The 23,044-nt window shown below is 32.4% G+C and overlaps 1 protein-coding gene across 1 annotated transcript in view; it reads right to left on the reverse strand.

Annotated features, from left to right (window-relative positions):
* Shoc1 (shortage in chiasmata 1) overlaps window positions 1-23,044 on the reverse strand; it is a 63,961-nt gene that overhangs the window by 18,589 nt on the left and 22,328 nt on the right. Inside the window, exons 8-15 of the mRNA XM_027943038.3 lie at window positions 19,914-20,015; window positions 18,748-18,856; window positions 14,949-15,043; window positions 13,475-13,717; window positions 10,096-10,512; window positions 7,615-7,734; window positions 6,032-6,205; window positions 1,232-1,336 (exon numbers count right to left, since the gene is read on the reverse strand). Coding sequence (XP_027798839.3) covers window positions 1,232-1,336; window positions 6,032-6,205; window positions 7,615-7,734; window positions 10,096-10,512; window positions 13,475-13,717; window positions 14,949-15,043; window positions 18,748-18,856; window positions 19,914-20,015 — 1,365 coding nt within the window. The remainder of the gene's footprint in view (window positions 1-1,231; window positions 1,337-6,031; window positions 6,206-7,614; window positions 7,735-10,095; window positions 10,513-13,474; window positions 13,718-14,948; window positions 15,044-18,747; window positions 18,857-19,913; window positions 20,016-23,044) is intronic.

Raw genomic sequence — 23,044 nt, forward strand, 5'->3', positions numbered from 1 at the left:
TTAAACTATTTTAGCATTGATATTGAATTAAGGTTGTTTTATCTCCATTCCTAGACAAGTAAGGATTGGGGACGATAGCCCTAGTTTAAAGTATCTGGAACAAGTTTAAGGGTGGGGTGTCATATCCCCTACTGTTTTGTCATATTTCTTCATTATATTTCTCAGTTTCCATAAAAGAATGTCAGTTCTACAGTTAGACTATTAATGCACCATATTAAAGCAAAATATCTAGAACTTAGAATATCTGAGTTCCTAGTGCTACAGAGAAGTACAGTTGTGATTTATCTCAGCTCAATACTTATCAAAAGTTTGGAATAGAGAAATAATATTTTTATCTGGGTCACAGATATGAGAAAATGTCTGGGTCTTAAATCAGAGAAATATTAATTTTACTGTATATTTGAAATGGGTTCTAGAAGGTTTAAGTTATAAAACATAATCCCATAGGCAAACCATTACTACATGAGCCTAAATAATCCTGCAATAAGGAGCCTAAAGCAGTAATACAATAAAACATTTTAATGATTTTTGGGAAAAAATCTTTAAAATTTTCAATATATTCAATAGTTTGATTTTTATTATCTAAGAAATTCATATCCTAATTTACACACACAAGTACATAAGAAATTACCAAAAATCTTATTGTTGATAGTTTAATTATATTTAATCTATCAAAGATCAAAGCCACAAACATGCAATGTATGTGGCAAAATATCAAGCTTCACATTAAAAAGTAATACATGATAATGATTATGCAATCAAATCTGTATAAGGCTATTAGAATTTTGTAATTCAGACCAAGATTAGAAGATCCTAAACTTATTTTTCTAGTTGACAATACTTGTTAAAAACAATTTCTTTTAATGAACACAATTAGAATTTATATATATATAAATAAAATAATTAACATAAATAACATAATTAGTGTGTATATATATATGAAACTGGGGGTGTGGCTCAGGGGTAGAGTGCTTGCTTTGCATCCAAGAGGCCGTAGGTTTGATCCCCAGCACTGTGCCCCCAATATATACATTTAATTATAATTATGTCACAATATAAATATGCTTATTGTAATAGAGGTGAAAGAATACTGCATAATTTCTTAAGAGGTCTATCTTTTTGAGAAAAGTAAGTTATATCAGATGAAATATATATATATATATATTTTTTTTTTGGTTTAAATGAAATATTTTAATAGGATAAAATGGTAAATAAATTTTTTTCTACCAACCCAATGCTGTGTCCAAGCTGCATGTTAAAAGGACATCTCTAATTGTTACCAGAAGGTGTAAGAGAGCAGCATGCTTGTATGTCATTTCTCTTTCATCATTTGTACCTAAATAAGCAAAAACACATTTAAAAACATGAACAATATGATACAATTTCAGAATATGCTCTATAATAATAGCTAAAATTTATCATGGTGTGCTTACTATATGTCAGGCTCTATATAAATTGGTTGTTTTATAAAAATTCTATAGGAAAATTTCTTATGACTTTCACTTTATGGATGAGGAACTAATCTTAGTGAGGTTAAGTAACTGTCCAAAGACATTTAGTGAATAAGTGGTGGAGCTGGCATTTAAACTCATAGCTAACTTTAGAGCTCATGCTTTTTTTTACTTCCAAATAATATTCAATTATTTCTACTTTTGTTAGAAAAAAGGGTAAATGATTTCCAGTTATAAAACAAGAAACTTAAATTCATAATTTGCTGATTGGTTAACTTTAATTTAACTAGAGCAGCTCTACTTTTTTCTGTTTTATGTTGGGATTTCATAAAATATTAATTTGAACAAAGAGTTCTTCTAAAAAGTTTACAAATTGTTTATTCTAATCAATAAAGATAGAAGCAAATATGTAGTAGTCTTTGGAAATCAAGAGGCAACAGGAGCACCGTTTATAGGTCATGTATCCAGCCCCTGGAAGCACCTGTGGGAACAATCAGTCATGACCTAGAACAAGTAAGAAGAGGTCAAAAAAACATAAATAGGGAACTGGAAATGTAAACATGCTTGGAAAATGAAATAGAGACTAGAAAACCACAAGTAGGAAGTGGTCTGTCTTCTAATCTAGGTTTATCTATTACCTGTAGATTTAGCTTTACCTCAATTCTCAGGCCAATGATAGCATTTTAAGTGCAGCAATTATGTTACTTCCTCAGGATTTCAGCCTTATTGTTCCAATTGGAAACCCAAACTCATGTTTATTCTCCATTATACTCCATAAATTTTATAATAATCACCATTCTGCTTCATGATGTTCAAAGCCTTTAGAAGCTCAATTTATATTCAACAGATTTAAAACCTGAGAATCACAGAACTCAAAAGTATATTCAGAAGTCATGGTTTTTAAAAAATTTTGTGTAAGTCTTGTTGTCTTCCATAGAGATCAGCTTGCTGACAATTACTGTATTCTTTTCTATTTAGTATAATCATGACCACACTGCCAACTCTCCAAAGTGTGAATCCAATTCTTTGATTTTCACAGCTATGCTCTTCCTGTGGCTCACAGTTTTTTCATGTAGTAAGGTATGGGTTAACACTATCAGATGATGTGTTCTATCTAAATTATACTACTGTGAACTCAAGGTATTGGTGACTAAACTGTTGGTCCCCCAAAGACTGGGTTGTGTATACATGAAAAAACCCACATGGTTTTTTATAGTCTTTTATGCTAATTACTTTCTATTTTAAAAAAGAGGTGGTCTTTTAAAAAATATGTAGGACATCCAAAATTAATGAATTTAGCAAATTGATTTTGAAAAAAAAAATCAAGTAAGTTTCAAGTAAGATGTGATAGGCACAATACACCTTGTTTCTTCTATTCGATACAACTATACACACAAGATGGAATAGACTGTGGACTCCAAAAAGTATGTGGTAGCAGGGGGACCAGGGAAGGAGGTCATATTTCAAAATGCCATCAAACAAGTGTTGATATTCCTACTTTTTCTTTTACTTTTTTTTTTTGTATTTTCTGGCCTGGACTACAGGCAGTCCAAAACTCTGAAGTGCATACCACTATAGGGATAAAAAGACCTCTAGGAGAAGTCTTCAATCCATGATCAGAGAAGTGAAGATGGGGATTCCTAAGGATAAGAGAAAATACAATAAAGTCCTTATTGCTTTTCTTTTTCTTTAAAAAAAAAAAGTTTTACAGGGACTGAGGTTGTAGCTCAGTGATAGAGCACTTGCCTAGCATGTGTGAGGCACTGGGTTCAATTCTCAGCACCACATATAAATTTAAAAAAATAAAGGTCCATTGATAACTATATATATATGTGTATGTATGTATGTATGTGTATATGTGTGTGTATATATATATATATAACTAAATAAATATTTTCTATTCTCTCCTGACCCAGGGCCCCACAATGTTTGGGTCAGCAGTGGCAATGGTATAATTAATAGCTGTTATGTAGGTGCCCCAAACACTTTTTGAACATACAGAAGACAGTTATAGTAACTTTCAGTGTCCTTCTCTGATAATTCCAATATCCTTGTCAGTTCTGGATTTGTTGATTGATTGATCTCATTATGAGTTGTATTCTTGCCTCTTTGTATGCACAGTAATCTGAATGGATACCAGACATTGTAATTTTACCTTGTTGAGTACTGGATATTTATTTATTCATATAAATAAATCTTCTTAAGCTTTATTATGCAATTAAGTTCCTTGGAAATAGTTTGATCCTTTGGGTCTTGTTTTTGTGATTTGGTAAGTAGGAGCAGGGCAGTGCTAAGTCTAGGATAATTATTCCCCACTACTGAGAGAAGACTGTTCTGAGTACTCTACTTACTCCCCGTGAATTACGAGTTTTTATAGTCCAGCTGATGGGAACAAACATTATTCCTTGCTCTATGCGAATGCAGCATACTATTCCCTCTAATCCTCCCAGATGGTTTGTTTTCTTAACCTCAGGTTGTTTCCTCAGATATATTCTACTGTTTACTTGAGGGAGTTTCTTAGCAGGTCTACAGCTCTCTGTGTGAAGCTCTCTGCTCTTTAATATTCTATTCTTGAACTCTAGCTGCCTTGGTATCCCTGGGATCTCAGCTGTTTCTTAAACTCAAGACTCTCCACCAGGCTCTATCTCAGGTACCCCTTCCCATTGTCATTGCCCAATAACACGTTAAAGAGAATAAGCTAGTATAGTGGAAGTGCTCACCTCGTTTTTTTTCCCCCTTCTTTCAGGAATCAGTGTCCTTTATTGCTTTATATTCAGCAACTTAAAAACTGGTTTCATGTATTTTGTCTTTGTTTTCTGTTGTTATTTCTAGGAGGAGGATAAAATCTAATTCCTCTTACTCCATCTTGGCCAGAAGAAAAAGTCCAGGATTGAATTTAATCTATTTTTAACCTTTTTGGAGAAGACTCATTGGTTTAGGTGGTAACAATAATAGTTTAACTTAGTTTTGGCAATAGAAAACTAAGTTATACAACTATATCAATCTAACCTATCAAATAATACATGTCAATCAGGAGCTTCACTGAGTAGTGCCAGATGGTATTTCTTACCATTTCCTCCTTACTTAGCAGATCCTCCAGTCTTGGTTTCGGGGTGGATACTATAGACTGAACTACATTTAAACCTTCATCCATGTCTACTTTTTGCATCCTCTAAAATAAATTTTTTACTAATTTGATGTAATAATATTCATTGTGGTATATTCACATATATACGTAGGAAAGTTATGTTAGCTTCATTCCAGTTTTCCTTTTACCATCCCTTCCTTCCCTTCCTTTCATTCTCCTTTGTCTATTCCACTGAACTTCTATTTTTTTTTTAAATCCTCCCTTATTGTGGATTAGTTTCTACAAATTAGAGAAAACATTTGACCTTTGGTTTTGGGGGATTGGCTTACTTCACTTAGCATGATAGTTTCCAGATCCATCAATTGGCAAACAAATGTTATAAAGTCATTCTTCTTTGTTGCTGAGTAATTCTCTATTGTGTATATATACCACATTTAAAAAAAATCCACTCATCTATTGAAGGACACCTAGGTTGGCTCCATAGATTAGCTATTGTGCTGCTCTAAACATTGATGTGGTTGCATCACTGTAGTATGCTGATTTAAAATCCTTTATATATATGTCAAAGAGTAAGATCAAATGGATCAAATGATGGTTCCATTCCTAGTTTTTTGAGGAATCTCCATACTGCTTTTCAGAATGGCTGCACCAATTTGCAGTCCCACCAACAATGTATGAGTGTAACCTTTTACCCACATCCTTGCCAACATTTGTTTTGTTTTGTTTTGTTTCCTTAGCCAATTCCTTTTATTCTTATAGGAAAAGTCAGGAAAACTTTTTCACATAGGTCTTTTAAGTTGTTTGTATTTTAGTAGAAGAGTTAGGTGTAGCTATGGCTTAGAATACAATTGTAGTAGAACAGAAAAGGCTAAATATAATGATAGTCTTACTGTATTGTTACTTGTGTTTTTGTAATTGCTATTCTGACTGGAGTGACATGAAATCTTAGTGTAGTTTTAATTTGAATTTCTCTAATTTCTAGTAATGTTGAACATTTTTTCATATATTTGTTGACCATTTGTATTTATTCTTCTGTTCAGTTCCTTTTTCCATTTATTGATTGGGTTATTTTTTTTTTTCGTGTTAAGTTTTTTGAGTTTTTTATATATCCTCGAGATTAATGCTCTATCTGAAGTGCAGGTAGCAAAGATTTTCTCCCGTTTTGTAGGCTCTCTCTCTTCATGCTCTTGATTGGTTCCTTTGCAGTGAAGAAACTTTAATTTTATAACATCCCAATTATTGATTTTTAAATTTTACCTCCTGTTCTTTAGGAGTCTTGTTAAGGAAGTCAGTTCCTGAGCCAATTTATTGAAGTGGTGGGCCTACATTTTCTTCTAACAGGTACAGGATCTCTGGCCTAATTCCTAGGTCTTTGATCCATTTTGAGTTGAGTTTTGTGAAGGGTGGGGGATAAGGGTTAAGCGTCATTCTTCTACATATAGATTTCCAGTTTTCTCCCGTTCTAAATCATGCAAATTTGATTTGTACTAACCTTGGTGAATGGCATCACTTAGTATTTTTTCTTGTTCCTTTAAAAAGAACCTTGTTTGGTCAAAAATAACAGTGGCAAATTTCCAATTAGCTGAGAGGGCACAGAGGCATACAAGTTTTTTTAAGATAGGAGCAGCGGCTGCTTCTAGGAAATAGTATGCCTGGCATTGGCTATCTGCAAAAATAAAAGCATTAAAAGCAATATTTTTATAAGAATGATATGCTCTTTTTGATAAAACAACTAAACATGTTACTTCATAGAAACCTGAACTTATATCCAAATTATTTTATGAGTTAAAAATCATGAGACAGTATAGAGATTTATTTTAAGATATTTATTCTATAGAATAGTAAATACACACAAAAAATCCTCATAGAATTATATAATTTTATGGCTATAGTACTTATTAGAAAGGATTTATTTAGTAACTAATTTAACATAGCAAGTATAAAGAGCCTTAAAAAGAGACCCACATTGTGGAGAGCCATTCTCACACGTGACTGGACAACTCCCGGTTTGGGTCTGAGGCGCTCTGGCTAATCTGTGTCGGAGCTTTCCCGGCCCTCTCCTGATGAGAGAGCCTGTCCGTGTGGGGGTGTGACTGACCACTGACCCCGGGGGCCAATCACTGACCCTGACTTTGGAGTGCGGCCCCCCTCAACCTTCATTGGATGGAATTCTCCCCTGAATTTCTTGTTCCCCAATAAAAGGCTACTCCCTGGCGTGCTCCCTCTCTCTCTCTCCTGCTAGCCCTCAGTAATCCTTGCTGCCCTACCGGGTGGTTCGAGGTGAGAACCAGAGAGGGGAGCCGTCTTGGACCTGGTCATAGAAAAAGGTAACTGAGTCTGTGTGTTTTATTTCGATCTCGCTAGCTAACTTTTATGCCAAGAACCTCATTAATGAAACCAGTGCGCTGGTCGCATGGTGGACCACATAATATATTTTTTTTCCCTCTTCCATTATAAGATTACAAACTCAAGCCAGGTTTGTAGCAATGACAAGTTATTTCTAGTTTTCACTAGAATACCACTAAAGATGGGCATAATCTTCTGGAGGCCATAAATAAAATTGAACCAAAATAAAGAAAGGTATTTGGGAACTAGTGTCATGTTTCCTTGCTGATTTTAATAACGAGCTTGGTATTCTTAAACAGGTTATGCTTCTGGAGTCCAATAACATTGTACTTTACAGCAAAACAAATTTAATCAACACAGGAATCAACAGTAACTAATTTACATAACTTTGATAGTGACTAAGAAAACAGAGAGCAACCATTTGCAGTTCATTTTCCAGACTGGGCAGTAGAGCCTGACAGTTGGAATTTTTTTTAGTTTGATGGATGTAGGAAGGCAGTAGCAGTTTTAATGAAAGAAGAATTAACAATTATTGGACTGGAGTAGGGTAATGAGGAGGGGCTGAGGCAGTAAACAGGGCATGCCAGGACTGGAAATAACTTGAAATGAGAAGTGGAATGAAGAACTTTCTGAAATAAGTAAAGAAAATTACATGGAAAATAAAATTTGTCCTAGACCTACAGGGAACGGCTCTCAAATAATTTTGAACGTATTTTAAAGGTAGCATACCTGATGCTTGAACTTCAAGGACATCATCCACTTCCCTTTTCTCATTTATTTTCTCTGGAGTTTTATTAATGGAAACAACAGGACTTTGTTCTTGAAGAGTTGTAGAATATTCTTCTTTATCTTGAAATTCTAACAAAAATTAATTTGCATTGTTCAGGAGAAACTTCATGCTTTAATTAAGCTTTAACACTTTTTTCTAAAATATGATCATAGTTGCTAAACTTCTTCACTGCAATACATCAGTATTAAATTGAACAAACTCTTCATATCAATAGAGCTATTACAACACTATGCTGGAGAGAAAGATAAATGATAAAATTGTGAAATATGGACAAAAATATGTAAAATATGGACAAAAATACCTATTTTAAGGATTGTTATAAAGATTAAACAGCAAGTACCTGTGAGCGTCTCAAGATCAGCAAGCACATCATGTTTCTCTCTAATATATAATTTGGTGCCTGGCACAGAGAGTTCAATAAATGTTAGTTTTATTTCCTCTTTCCTAGGTATTGTATATATCTGAGTCCTCATATATATATGTATGTGTTCATATATATATATATATATATATATGTGTGTGTGTGTGTGTGTAGTTACATTAACTAGAAAGTAATGTCATCCATCTATAATATGATTATAAGATAATTTTAGAAATATATTGCCATCTTGAGAAATTTTAATATACAAGATTTAAATACATGGTTAAAAATATAATAATGGAGTATATCCTAAACTAGATTGTTATTAATTTCAAGTAATACTTTCAATTATCTATAATTTAAAAAGATATAATCAAGTAATATTAATTGTTGTAACATTTCTTGTCCTTGAAGCAACTACAAAATAAAACAAGAAGTAAAATATTATTTATTACTATAAAGGCTAAAAAGTTGGAGAATAGTGCTTAATTTGAGAGTCAAATGGGCTTGCAAACTAAACAATAGAATGAAGTAGAGTTACACCTAGTCCTAGAGTATACTGGACTGGGAAAGAATTGTTCATAGGGAAAAGAGTCATGATGTAAGAGAAGCTGAGGAAAACACCTTATCCTATTGGCAAGTTCATTCCCACAAGCTTACATCCAATTTATTTTTTTTTCAAATTTATCATTTAGATTATTCCTTCTACCTACTCTGGGAAAAAATGTATAAAAAAGCAAAGCAGGTGGAACATAATACTAATTGAGAAAACATCAGAGTACAGAAGCATTTCCAACTAATTTTCCTTTAATTGTTTAGGAAATTAATGGCTAACTTTTTTTAAGAAAATATTTTTTATCTTTTTCTCTTTTCTTGCTGATTTTTGTCATTTATGTTGCTACTATATCCTATTACAAGCTATTAAATATGACAACCAGACAGGGATGTCAGTGTTAATTTTGGAGTGGATTCCTTTTTTAACTAATATAAGTAGACTCTGAAAACATTAACAATTATGAAAATAAATCTTTTAAATGATTCCCATTTTTAATCATATATATAACATGATTCTTTATATTTTGATCATTCTTCTATGTAGATGGTATGCTTGAATTATAGTGAAAACATTGGTAAGAATAATCTCAGTTATATGTAGAATTGTCACCGAGCAGGGTAAGTTATAACTTGGTCAAACTATTACATAAAAGACAACTTTAAGGTGAATATATATAAACATAAAAGATTACAAAATTCTGAAATATTTAAATTCTATTCTGTATTTTTATGAGATTTTTCTCTATAAAAAATGTTCTGACTGACAAAGTAATATAACTCTAAGCAGATCTACAAAAGGCCAACACATCTTTTGGAAAAGTATATGTAACCACCATGACATTAAGAACTAAAAATCCTGTGTCTATTAATAGTATATAGGACAGACAGTAAGACCTAACTATTCTCTAAGTCACATAAGTATTTATTTTATCAAGACAATATATGTCAAAATTATTCTAGAAAGCCTATTTTTTTTAAATAGCCAAAGTGAAAAGATTTGACACATTTCACTACCTTTGATGTGGCTAGAAGCAGGAAACAAGACAATTACAACTGAATCAGAAATTCTTTGGTAACATTATAAAATATAATGAGCAATTAAGTGGGAAAAGTCCTTAAATATACATTAAAATATAAGTTAAAATATTGAGATAGGGCTGTCAGATAACAGAAAAAAATAATGGCAGAATGATCAATAAAAGTTGGAAATATTATGAACTTGTATGGCCCAGTTGTAGAAAACAAGTTTTATAGATAGTGACTTTTGTTACAAATTCAAATGCAACTTTTAATTTTTTTTGAAATATATATGTACATCTATATTTAAATCTGTATTTATATATCCATATCTATCTCTACATATGAGTATCATCAATCAATGCAATTTTCTTTGTGAAAAATATAATTTTATCTAAAAGAATGTTATTTCTTTGCCTTTATAAAAATTATGTACTTTTGCTTTATACCTATCATATCTAGGCCAGAATATTACTAAATTACCCACCATCTTTTTTATCATGGTCTATGACTTCAGGCTTTGAGGTGCAAGTCTTGTATTTATTTCGCAGCACAATAAAGTTGCTCAAAAGGTCCAAATCATTCTCCTGTTTTTTACCAGGCTCAAAAGATGCTATCTTAATTCTTGAAGAGGAAGATGATTCATTGGATGGCACCATGCAGTCACGTTCAACATGATCTTTATTGTCTTTCTTTTGTATTGTTCTATCAACTAGCTCCTGATCATTCTTTAGTTTTTCTTCCTTTTTTGGTCTTTCAACAGAGACATATTCATCAGACCAACACAGATCTGGTACTTCTTTTGTCAGGGATGGGCTCTTTTGTGGAAGCAACATATTATCATTTATAGATTTCTCATTAGTAAGTACAGTTGGTGAGGAACAGTTTTTATGGTCTAGCCATGCTGAAAACAGAACATAAAAAACCCAAATAACTTTCATGCCTAAATGAGTATTCTGTTAGGGTATTGGATACCATTTAGTTTTAGTTTCTTTAAACACAATTTGATCTTTGGGAGTATTTGTTTACTTTTTAAAAATCAATTTTTGGTCTAAATAAAATTTTTAAAAGTTAGAAATTTAATATCTCTTTTTTCTTTCTATAGGAGCTAGGTTGCCAGGAAGAGAAAGATTTCCAGAAAAGCCCTACTGCTAATAGGCTTATAATGAGTTATACCTTTGGAGCTAACAATTGCCAAAAACTTAGTTACCAGGCAAGCCACAGACTAAGAAAATACTTGCAATATATATATAACTGACAAAGGACTGTATCCAAAATGAACAAATAACTCCTATAATTCAATATTGAAAAAGCAGTGCAACTTAAAAATTGGCAAAAGATTTTAACAATTCTTCATATAAGGTATGTATATTCTGCAACACGGATGAATCTTAAAAACATACTAAGTGAAAGGGGATTATCATAAAGGCCACAATTAAATTATTTTTTTATTTATATGAAATGTCCAGAAGAAGCAAATCTACAATGACAGAGAATATATAGTGGTTATACTAGGAAGAATTGGGAGTGAATGTTAATAGAGATGGGATTTCTTTTTGGGGCAATAAAAGTTCTAAAACGGTGATGATTGTACATCTCTGTGATTATACTAAAAACCATTGAATGGTATACATTAAATGGATCAATTTTATATGGCATGTGAATTATGTCACAGTAAAGTTGTTCTATTTTTTAAAAAAAGATATATAAAAGACCAATGAGCATGTAAAAAGATTCTCCCCATCATTAGTCATTAGGAAAATACAGATTAAAATAACAATGAAATATAGATTAGCTTGTGGTATAGCTCTGCATCAAACTGTATAGTTAAATAGGTGCAGTTTATTATATAAGTTATATCCTATAAGGTAGATTTGAAAAAATTGAAATGCCTCTAGGGCCAACTAAATGATATAAATGACTATAAAGTATATGGCAAGTGCTTAAATCATAATCCTTAGGAAGATAAATTTTATATTCTTTTTCTCCAAAATGTGGCCTACGATTTTAAAATTATAGATATTGATATAAGAAACATTTAATTTTCCTCTTTGTATTAGATATAAGACAAAGGTCCAAGAATAATGCTAAATTGCCAAATAACACCTGGCTCAAATTTGTGAGTGCTGACAACTACAGCGAGCTGGGAAGTGCATGGTCTGTTTAGAGTAGTGAGTTACTAAGGGCTCCAGCTAATTGTTGCCACATAAGAATCTGAATCCAGTTTTTAAAGACAAACTCGACAGACCAATCAATATATTAAATCCTCCAAGTTATAAATGCTGTCAAGTAATTGAAACATTCTATGAGTCAATAATGTGTGCTGAATAGGGTCTGAGTGCTACCAATTTTTAACCTCTGAGATAGTCTCTAGAGATAATCTGGTTAGCAGGTAAGTAGGAACTGTTCATTCCTGATTATTTCCCCACACTATTGTATCTTTAAGTATCCATACTCTGACAACTTGACTATGGGAATACAGAAATAGTTACTGCTTCTTAAACTTCAGAATAATACTATCATCAGAATTCTGTCAGATATCAAAGTTAACATGTTCTATTTTTTTTTTCTAGAAAGAGTGGGGGAGGGAGAGAGAGAGAGAGAGAGAGAGAGAGAGAGAGAGAGAGAGAGAGAGAATTTTTTTAATATTTATTTTTTAGTTCTCGGCTGACACAACATCTTTGTTTGTATGTGGTGCTGAGGATCGAACCCGGGCTGGAAGCATGCCAGGCGAGCACGCTACCGCTTGAGCCACATCCCCAGCCCCAAAGTTAATATGTTCTATTTTAACCTCAAATTAGTTATATATCAAAATACTTTAAGTTTCATAGGTTTGATACACTGTTTAGATATTTGCAGGCCCCTGACCTAATCTCTATAAATTCTTATTCCACCATGAGTAACCATCTAGGCCTGAGATGGACTGGTGTACATTTGAGTGGTAAAATCTGGGTATCTGTTTTTCTTCCTACCACATTCAAAGCATTCTGTGGCTTCTATCTTTGAAACACAACTTACAGACAATAATTCTCATCCAAATTCCTTATTTCCTTAAACCAGGACACATAATAACTTCCAAAATTCACTTTTACATATATTTATTTTTTATTATAAACTTCTTTATCATTAAAGTTTACTAGTTACTCTGTGTACAAACTAATCTTAAAATAATATATATATATATATTTCAAAGAGGTATAATGCATGTTAAATATAATGGCATTTATAGCAACTAAACTAGCAAAAGAGAACACAAAATATATTTGCCTTCTTCAGTTATAAAAGTAAAAAATACTAAATTAATAAATGCTAAGGAAGATTTTTTTTTCTCAGTATGGGCATTGAACCCAGGACCTTATATATACCAAACTAGTGCACTACCGCTAAGTTTTAGCCCCAGACACATGAAGTTTTTTGTTGTTGTTGAAAAGAGATTACTAGATATTATTGAAAACCAAAGTTTAGTTATCAGGTCAAAAATACTTAATGCAAAATGCTGATATAAATATAAACTATACTAACAATCATTTATAAAAGGAAATAACATCAATAGAAAATGACTAGAAATTTAAAAACAGAGATTAGAATTTTAGGACAGAATAGGATTTCAAGATCAGCTAGCTATTTCTCTCTCTCTCTCTCTCCCCCTCCTTCCATCCCTCCTTCCTTCCCTCCCTCCCTCCCTCCCTCTTTTATAAAGTGAAGTCCAGGGAAGTCAGAATTAATAAATTCTGCCACAGCTAGAGCCAATAATGAATACTTGAATTTGGTTTTATTTTCTTAATCACTGAGAAGAAACACAGTTATATAACCTTTCTCATTATGAAAATGTTCACATAAGTTATATTTTATTATAATGTACTTACATTCCAATTGAAGCACTTTTTTAGGCAAAAATATCTCCATTTTAGTATCATTAGAAGATTGATCATCATGACACACATATGTATTTAGATGTTCCAAAGTTTCTCCTATTGCTAGATTTAGTCTTGCTGGTTTCCACCATTCTGCCTTTACAGGATTAATCGCAAGGCTTTCTTCTTTGATGGAAAATATCTTTTTAAAATCTGTAATTGAATATTGACTGTTTGGCTCTTGAATTCTTAGTGCTTGGAAAAAAACCAAGAAAACAGTTTTGGAGGGGGGAAAATAAAGAAAAACATAATAAATAGAACCACACTGAGATTTCTTGATGAAATATACTTTCATTAGAACAAAGTGAAACCTGAAATTATCTGGTATTTTATCCTCAAGATGTTACTATTTGTAAAAGTCTATGTTATAATAACAACAGAATTCACATAAAGGACTTATTTCAATTTTTGGGTATGTCAGGAAGTTAAAATTATTCTGTATTTAGTAAAAGAAGGAACCATATTTTGACCATTTTCAATTACTAAATTAATATATTTGATAATATTTTGAAGAATGTAAGATTTTTTAAGTCAGAAATTCTACTTCATTGTAATGAGCCTACATAAGGCACATTTTTCAGATTTTATGATATATATCATCTTAGATGTTGTGGTACAGAGGTTACTACTTCATTACTTTTTAGCCTAAATAGAAGAAATCATACATGGAGGAAACCAAGTATCACAACTACTTAATATCACTGTCTGCTATCTCAGACTTTGTCAAAGGTACATCCATTCAAAATTAGGATTATGAATTCTGAAATACTAAGTTTGGAATGGTGTTTTTTATAATGATATTATTATTTTTGTAATAATAATAATAATACAAGTAGTAATATTAAAAATAGTAATTACTTGTTACTAAACAAATCTGACATTGTGCTAAGTGCTTTATATGCATAATTCTTACATAGTTTCTAAAATAATCCTATGAGATAAGTAATATTTTAGGACCTTTATTGAGATGTTATTGATAAGTATCAAACTGCATTTAGTAGAGTAAAAAGTTTGATAACTTTTGAATATGTATGCACTCATGAATTCATTATCACAATCAAGATAATGAACATATCTCTAACCCTCCAATATGCTCTTTATAACACCACCCTGTAATCCACTCCACTCCTTCACCCTACCCCATGTTCTGCTTCTTGCTGCTACAGATTAAACTGCATTTTCCAGAATTTCATATAATGTATTTTTTCTTTTTCTTTTTTAGGAATTACCCAGAAAATCAGCAAGATCAAGATCTTGTCATTTAGCATAATAAACTTTTTAGCACAAATCTAGGTATTTTAGTTTTGTGCCAAGTTATGTATTCTGTGTTAAGCAATGCTCAAAGAAAAATGATATCTACATTTCCATTCATTGTACATTTTCATCTATATTTTCTACTTATCATTGGAGAGCAATTACTCTTTACCTGTATGCAAAAATGAGTTCAAAGAGCTTTTACAGCTTTCTAATTGCCATACCATACAGTATTTATTAGCTGATTCTTCAGTAATAAGCAAACTACTGAAAAAGAAATAAAGTTTAATACATTAATAACATTGAATCTTTTTTGACAATAAGTTTTTTTAAAAAATATTTATTTATTTTTTAGTTTTCAGTGGACACAACATCTTCATACATCTTTCATTTTATTTTTATGTGGTGTTGAGGATCGAACCCAGTGCCCCGCGCATGCCAGGCAAGCGTGCTACCGCTTGAGCCACATCCCTAGCCCAAAATTTTGTTTTTAATAAAAGTATTTTTCTTTTTTTTTATTGGTTGCTGAAAACATTACAATGATCTTGACATATCATATATCATACATTTGATTCAAATGGGGTATGAATTCTTATTTTTCCCACGTGTATAGATTGCAGGATTACATTGGTTATACAACCACGTTTATACATACTGCCATACTAGTGTCTGTTGTATTCTGCTGCCTTTCCTATCCCCTTCCTATCCCCCCTCCCCTCCTCTCCCATCATCTCTCTCTACCCCATCTATTGTAACTCATTTCTCTCTCTCTCTTTTTTTTCCCTTCCCCCTCACATCCTCTTATATGTAATTTTGTATAACAATGAGGGTCTCCTTCCATCTTCCGTGCAATTATAAAAGTATTTTTCTAAGAAATTTTTACACTCAAAAGCAAGTGAAAAGTTAAATCTTATAAATGTGTAAACTGAAGTAGCGTTCCATGGACAAGATTTCAAATACTTACTTAATTCCTTCTCTGGGCAGGTCTAATCATTTGTAAACTCCTTCGTTATTTCTGCTTGCCTGTAAATCTTTACTCTACCTTCTTCAATGTAATCTGGAGCTAGAAGGGTCTGACTTAGGAGAGTTCAGCTCTCCCCTCTATAAACTGACAACACCAATCCTCTAAGCCATCAAAAATAAAAACATAATCTAAGCAAACTTTCTATGTTTATCATGCAAATAGCAGCTTTTACAAAAATTTTTACAAAATGGCTCTACCTAAGACCATTCTATATAGAAATTCTAGACCACTTAGTGTCTGAGGATCAGAACTATGAAAAAGTCCGGACTGACTGTTTTACCTTCTCTATTAATTCACAAATCCTTTATGCCCCAAATCTTCCATTCCCTGTGACTGAGAATTGATTGTAGTCTGTTGTTTTGTTTATATGGACTATATGTGAGCATGTGAGTTAAATCCCAATCTAGGGCTGAGGTTGTGGCTCAGTGGTAGAGTGCTTGCCTAGCATGTGTGAGGCACTGGGTTCAATTTTCACCACCACATATAAATAAATAAAATAAAGGTCCATTGACAACTAAAAAGATATTTAAAAAATCCCAATCTAGGCTAATAGAAAGCTAGGTTTCATGTTTGCACTATCCAGTTTGCCCACATAATCCAAAAATCTGGTCATGTGGTAGAAAATTTAAGAATCTGGATAATTCTTGAATCTTACTAAGGTTTCTTTAACAATTAGATCCTTCAGATAATAGATAAGTGTTTTTAGCCAAAAAGAAAAAGAAATATTTAGCCAACCTCACAAAATATAGACAAATATTATTGTTCTTAATGAGATTTCTGAAGATATCTTTCCCATCGAATTCCACATCTGCAAATAAGCATCTTTCAACTTAGCCAAGAGACTAAAAATATTTAAACAAGTTATAGTATTTCCATAATTGTCCTATGATATTTTTAGGGCTCATATATGATATGGACAGTCCTAATTCATGGTCGAGTTCTGTATAGCACAAATTTACCCTACAAATGCAAATAATTCTTAAACAGAAGATGAAGAAACACTTTTATACCTCAGTGCTAGCTCTTCCATTTTATGGCTTGACTTCTTCCTGAGACTACTATAGAAACTTAAGCAGCCTAAATAGTGATAAGTTCAGAGGCTCAACTCCAGTAACTAAGAACTCAAAACTCAGAATACAGTTCCCAGTTTCCAATATTGGAGTATTCATTAGAGACTTGTAGACTTTCCTGTAATTGTCCTGAAAGTGTGTTATTTTAGGATACATTAAGTTGCAGGTTTACAGTATGGAAGAAGGGGATTGTACCCTGCCTAGTTGTGTTAACTGGAGTAAGAAGCAGAGGAATAGGAGAGCTTTTTTTTTTAATAGTTATTTTTTAGTTATAGTTGGGCACAATATCTTTATTTTATATTTATGTGGTGCTGAGGATCGAACCCAGGGCCTCACGCATGCTAGGCAAGGGCTCTACCTCTGAGCCACAACCCCAGCTTGCAATGGGGGAACTTTATTCCAAAATACCAGATTAATCTATCTTATAAAACATTAAATTATATATATGCCAAATGTTATAAGGTAGCAACCAAAGCTATCTCAGACTTTGTCAAAGGTACAATATGCTGGGCTAGTAAGCTATGCAATTTTGGCTCAAATTAGAATACAACAATCCAGCCCTGAAATGTTAGTTCTAAGACTACAGACCATTTTGTGCAGTAACAATGGGGGTATCAAACAGATTTATGGTTCTACATGTCCAGTTTTTCCAACACTGAGATCACACTAATGGAGGTGAATGAGGTCAGTAGATGTCCTCTGTTATAAATGAAATATGCCCCCTTGGTACTGTAAGGGCAGTAAATTGATAGTCAGATCTACTGATCAAAATCCATGCTATTCTATCACTATTCTGTGATCCTAAGCTATTTCTGGTCAGAGATATATGACAAATCTTTTAGACCTCATAACAACCCTGTGAAGTAGACATTATTATTACCCACTATAACATTTAAAGAAATTGAGGCACAGAGCAATTAAGGTCAGAGTTACTAAGTGATAGAATCTGGAAACCTGTCTCTACTTAAGAGCTTTAAACTATTTATTAGCTGAAGTGTGCTCCCACCTTGCTCCATTCATTGTTGAAACCCTAATCCTTAGTACCACCTCAGAATGCGAGCATATTTGAAGACAAGGTCTTTCAAGAGGTAAATAGGTTAAATAGTCATTAGAGTATACCCTAATTCTATAGGACTGGTATTCCTATATGAAAAGGAAAATAGGACAAAGACAAGGAAAAGGAAAGACCCTATGAATACAAAAGGAGCTATTGGCCCTCTATAAGCAGAGGACAGAGGCCTTAGAAAGAAACTAACCTTGCTGACACTTTGGTCGTGAATTTCCAGCCTCTAGAACTGTGAAGAAATAAATTTCTGTTGTTTTGTACCACATAGTTTGTGGTATTTGTTATGGAAGCCATAGCAAACAAATACCTACAACTGCCTTTTATGGCAGTGAGTGCCAATAGAGGAACTATCTAAAGCAGTGTCCTAAGTACAATGTTCTGATATCAGGATCTTAACATTTTCAAAGTACCTATTTTTAGTAGTAATATATTCATATTGAAAACTCTAAATGTAGAAAAGTCTGTATTGAGAGAAAACTCCCACTTATAATTATAATGCCAGGTTATCCAGTTCCCTTTTGGGTACAACCAATGTTAACTTCTTTCATGTTTTTTTCCTAAAGATATTCTATGTATAAAATAAAATGTGTATATATGTGTGTGTGTGTGTGTGTGTGTGTGTGTGTGTGTGTATGTATATATATATATATATGTATATTCATATATTCCCTTCAGTTTTTCACAATAGGCACTATATTATCTCTTACATGTTTTCATGGAAGTCTTGAAAATTGCCTTTATATAGAGAGATAATTTTAAAAATTGGTTGTTCTGAATCATAGCTTGAGTTCTAGATATAATCTTTGCTTACATTTTACAAACAGAAGAAAATGGAAATGTCTCAAGTCCTGTACACAATGAATTTACTGAAGAAAGTTGACTTGTTAGGTGTACACGAGTTAGTGGTATTTCTAATTCTCCTGCAATATATGAAAATTAAAAAGTTACATAAAATAAAGTAAAATTCAGAACATTTTATAATCAATTATTATGTTTGAATCATTCTATTACAACAAAAATATTTCAATAAAGACAAATTTGGGTTACTTGAGACACAGGCTTAAATTTATCTATATATATAGACACACACACATATTATCTGATATCTCAACTACAATAGTGGTGATCTTTTAGAAATCCACTAACAGCTAAACTTTACTGAGTTTATTTTTGTAAGATAAGTTCTAAGAGTTTTATATATAATAATGGTTTTAATTATGTAGTTTATTTTGTTAGTACTTAGGAGGTAGTACTATCTCACCTTACTGATTATTGATGATGTTAAACGAATAGTATTATGAAAACTAAATCTTCATCTTAATGAGTCTGGACTCTAGATAGCCTTGCACAGAGTTATACATTTATAGAGTGGGGTTTGAAAATGTATCTTCATTTATTGATAGTATTGAACAGTTTTATCGTGTTCATAAATAAAGCAGCAAACTTCCAAATAGATGATTAATGTGATCCAATTATAAATTTAAGTAGCAGTATCATCAATATGTTTGACATCACATTAGAACAAAATATGATCCTGAGGTTCCAAATTAGGTAAGATAATAATATAATAATGACAGAGCAGAGAATGATGGGATTGTTGTGAGGGGATTAAAAAGCTAGTTTTTAAGAGTATAAAAGAGATCAGCAAGATTGCTAATACTGAGAAAAAATATAAAATTTTATTTATTAAGTTATATTTTAAGATTTCTTTTTCTAATATTAATGCTATTTTCTCCATTATTTTTCTCCATTTTTTTGTAACTCTCCTCTATATATAATTCACTCTTGATGTTGATAAGAGTCTGGTAGTAATAAATATAAAGGGATAGAGAAGACGAAAAACATGACAAAGTAGGATTATAATAACCAAATTTTAAAACTGAAACTGACTCAGAATAGATGATATATGTGAATGCATTGTACTTTTGTATTATATATAGGTATCCCTTGATAAGATCAATTATTGAAATTTTCTACCTGATTTATTGCACTCTGGTTCACTCTGGCTTTGAATGCCTGAAATTTCTGTGGAGCTACGTTTTATATCATCAATATCAATTCCATGTTTGGTAGTAAGATCTGAAAGGAAAAGGAAGAAAATCTACATCAACAAAAGTACTATTAAATTAGTTTTTTTGTAACATTGTTCAGTGGCCTTTTCCTTTTTAAAGTACCTGCTTCACTGTAGGTCAATTTTCCTTTTAGAAAGAAATGGAGATTTAGACTTCAGAAGAAAATGCTGACTTAATGGTGAAAGTTACTTACCTATATATGCCATTCTCTGTCAGTCAAAATTATGTACACATACCCCTCTACTGTCAATTAAAAGTAACAAAGAAATATAAAATTGGGAAAATCTACATAATCCTTGGAAGATAAGATAGGGTGTCAAGTCCATAAGTTATAAAATTTCAAAGAATAAGATAACTTTGAAAGATCTAATCTTCATCAATATACAATGACTTTCTATGCTCCACTTAGCTGGAATTTTACTTGTGGTCTGGGAATTCAACACAGGGGACTCGTGTATGCTAGGCAATGCTCTATCATCAGTTGCACCCCCAGCCCCTGTCTATATTAATACTGTTTTTTTTTTCTAGATGTATGACACATTGTGCCATTCCTTTTATTTTTCACCTTTGTCTTTCTTTTAAGGCACAACTCTTGCAAATAGCATACGTGGTAATTCCTTGATTGTAAGACATAGTTTTTCACGTTTTATAAAATTGTGATTCATCTTATAATGACTTATACTTTGAATGTTTCCCCTTAAACATTTTATTAAATTAATAATGTGTCTTATGGTAGCAGTTGATAATATGTCTTAGAATTGCAGAAATATGGCAATTAGGTTTACTTTTAAAATTTAATCTAAGAATTGATCTCTCATTTAATGGAGATGCTTAATCCATTTATTGTTATTCAAACAAAGGTGGTACTTTTGCAATCTTATTTTATGCTTCTAATTTCTTTGGTTGCTTTGTTTTATTTTCCAAAGGATTAATTCTACTGCTAAGAGACTTTTTTTCTATGTGTTTAGAAACTATACATCTTATTTTAAATGCATGCATTATCATTAATTTTAAAAACATAATTTATCTTGACTTTTTTTTCTATTAATTGAAAAAAAAAAGCAGAATCTCAATTCCCTTATTAACATTAGGAACTCAGCATATTTTTCTACTAAAAGTTTCTCCCAGGCTGGGGTTGTGGCTCAGAGGCAGAGTGCTCACCTAGCATGCGTGAGACACTGTATTCGATCCTCAGCACCACATAAAAATAAAATAAAGATACTGTGTCCATCTATATTTAAAAAATAAATATTTTTTTTAAATTTATTTTTCAGTTCTCAGCGGACACAACATCTTTGTTTGTATGTGGTGCTGAGGATCGAACCTGGGCCGCACGCATGACAGGAGAGCGCGCTACAGCTTGAGCCACATCCCCAGCCCTAAAAAATAAATATTAAAAAAAGTTTCTCCCTTTCTCCAGGATCTCAGAGGTTATAATTAATTTCTTTCAAAATTATATTTCTGGCTTCTGCTTCAGTATAGCATAAAATATACCAGTAGTTTTTCCTTCCAAATCCTACTAGAATCACAGTAAACATACACAAAAGTGAAGTATAGGAGAAAGGAAGGGAAAATTCATTTGTGGACCAGAGTTAATAGAATTGTAGGAGAGAAAAAGTAGATGAAAAAGAATCTGTAGGCTGGGCATAATAGTGCACTCTTGTAATCCCAGTGGCTTGGGAGGCTTAGACAGGAGGATAAAGAGTTCAAAGCTAGCCTCAGCAATGGCGAGGTGGTAAGCAACTCAGTGAGACCCTGTCTCTAAATAAAATACAAAACGGGGCTGGGGATATAGCTCAGTTGTTGAGTGCCCCTGAGTTCAATCTCTGGTACCCACCCCCCAAAAAAAGAATTAATATGTAAAAGAGAATGAAGAGTTTTGCTTCTGACAATTGTTCCTTTTCTTTTGTAAATAACATCTATAATTCCAAATAAAATGTATAAAATGACTACCAGAAGGTTCTACAGTCTAAAGCAGGCAGAAACTGAAGGGAATTGCAGCTGAATGAATTTCCCATTTCTTCAGGTTTTCACTTGAAGGGAGGATGTAGTTGGTGTTGCGTGGGGCAACTAGAACTTGAATAATAACTTGTAATCTTATTGTCTTAAAGAATTATGGACAGTTCTTCCTGAACTAGAGTTCACAGTTACCACAGCAGCTGAAATGACAGGGAAAAATTCAGAAAAGGAGAGAGCCAACAGAGGAAAAGCCCAAAACATGTATAAACTCTCCCTAAAGTTCTGAAATATACACTTATGGGGCAGACTCCAGCACAGTAATTAAGGCTAAATGTATTTAGTAGAGATTTCAGCTTTTTCCCACCATAAGGGAGATTAAGTTTAATGCTTGAGTTCATCCAAGTTAACAGCCTACTAAAAAATAAAATCAACTTGATTCAAGGAACATAGTAAAATACAGTTTCTGTAGTAAATCAGGTATGATAGCATTATGGACACAAACCAAACATGTTTAGCAAAATGAAGAAAACAGGAAAATGTGACTCATACTCAACAAAAATATGTCAATGGACATTAACCCATGAGATGACTCAGATTTAAAAATTAATATACAAAAATTTTAAAATAGTAATAACATAGCATAGTAATAACCACCATATTCTGATTAATACAGCATTCAAGTCAAGTGAAGTGTGGGAGTTTAACAGTGTAATCACAGTAAACTCACTTGTTCTTTCTATCAGCATTTATAGAGTTGAGATTTGCATCCTGCTAAAAAGTTCACGGTCCACCTTGTGGCTTTGAACTCTGTTATACTTTCAAGGTCTAGTATAGATTTGATCCACTTGCTCAGTTGGCTTTTTAATCCCTTGCTTTGACTTGTAGGCTTATCAGTAATTCCCTTGATTTAGTATTATGTGTAAGAATTCCTTCAAGTCTATGATCTGTGGGTGGTAAGTATCGCTCTTCTCAATGGATGTTAAAGATCCCCCTTTCATCCTTCCATAATGCTATATATCTTTGACCATTTCAAATAGAATTTATGAGAGAGTAGTTACATATATGACTCAAATTGTC

The sequence above is a fragment of the Marmota flaviventris genome, chromosome 13, assembly GCF_047511675.1.
Source record: "Marmota flaviventris isolate mMarFla1 chromosome 13, mMarFla1.hap1, whole genome shotgun sequence".
In the NCBI taxonomy this organism is placed as follows: Eukaryota; Metazoa; Chordata; class Mammalia; order Rodentia; family Sciuridae; genus Marmota; species Marmota flaviventris.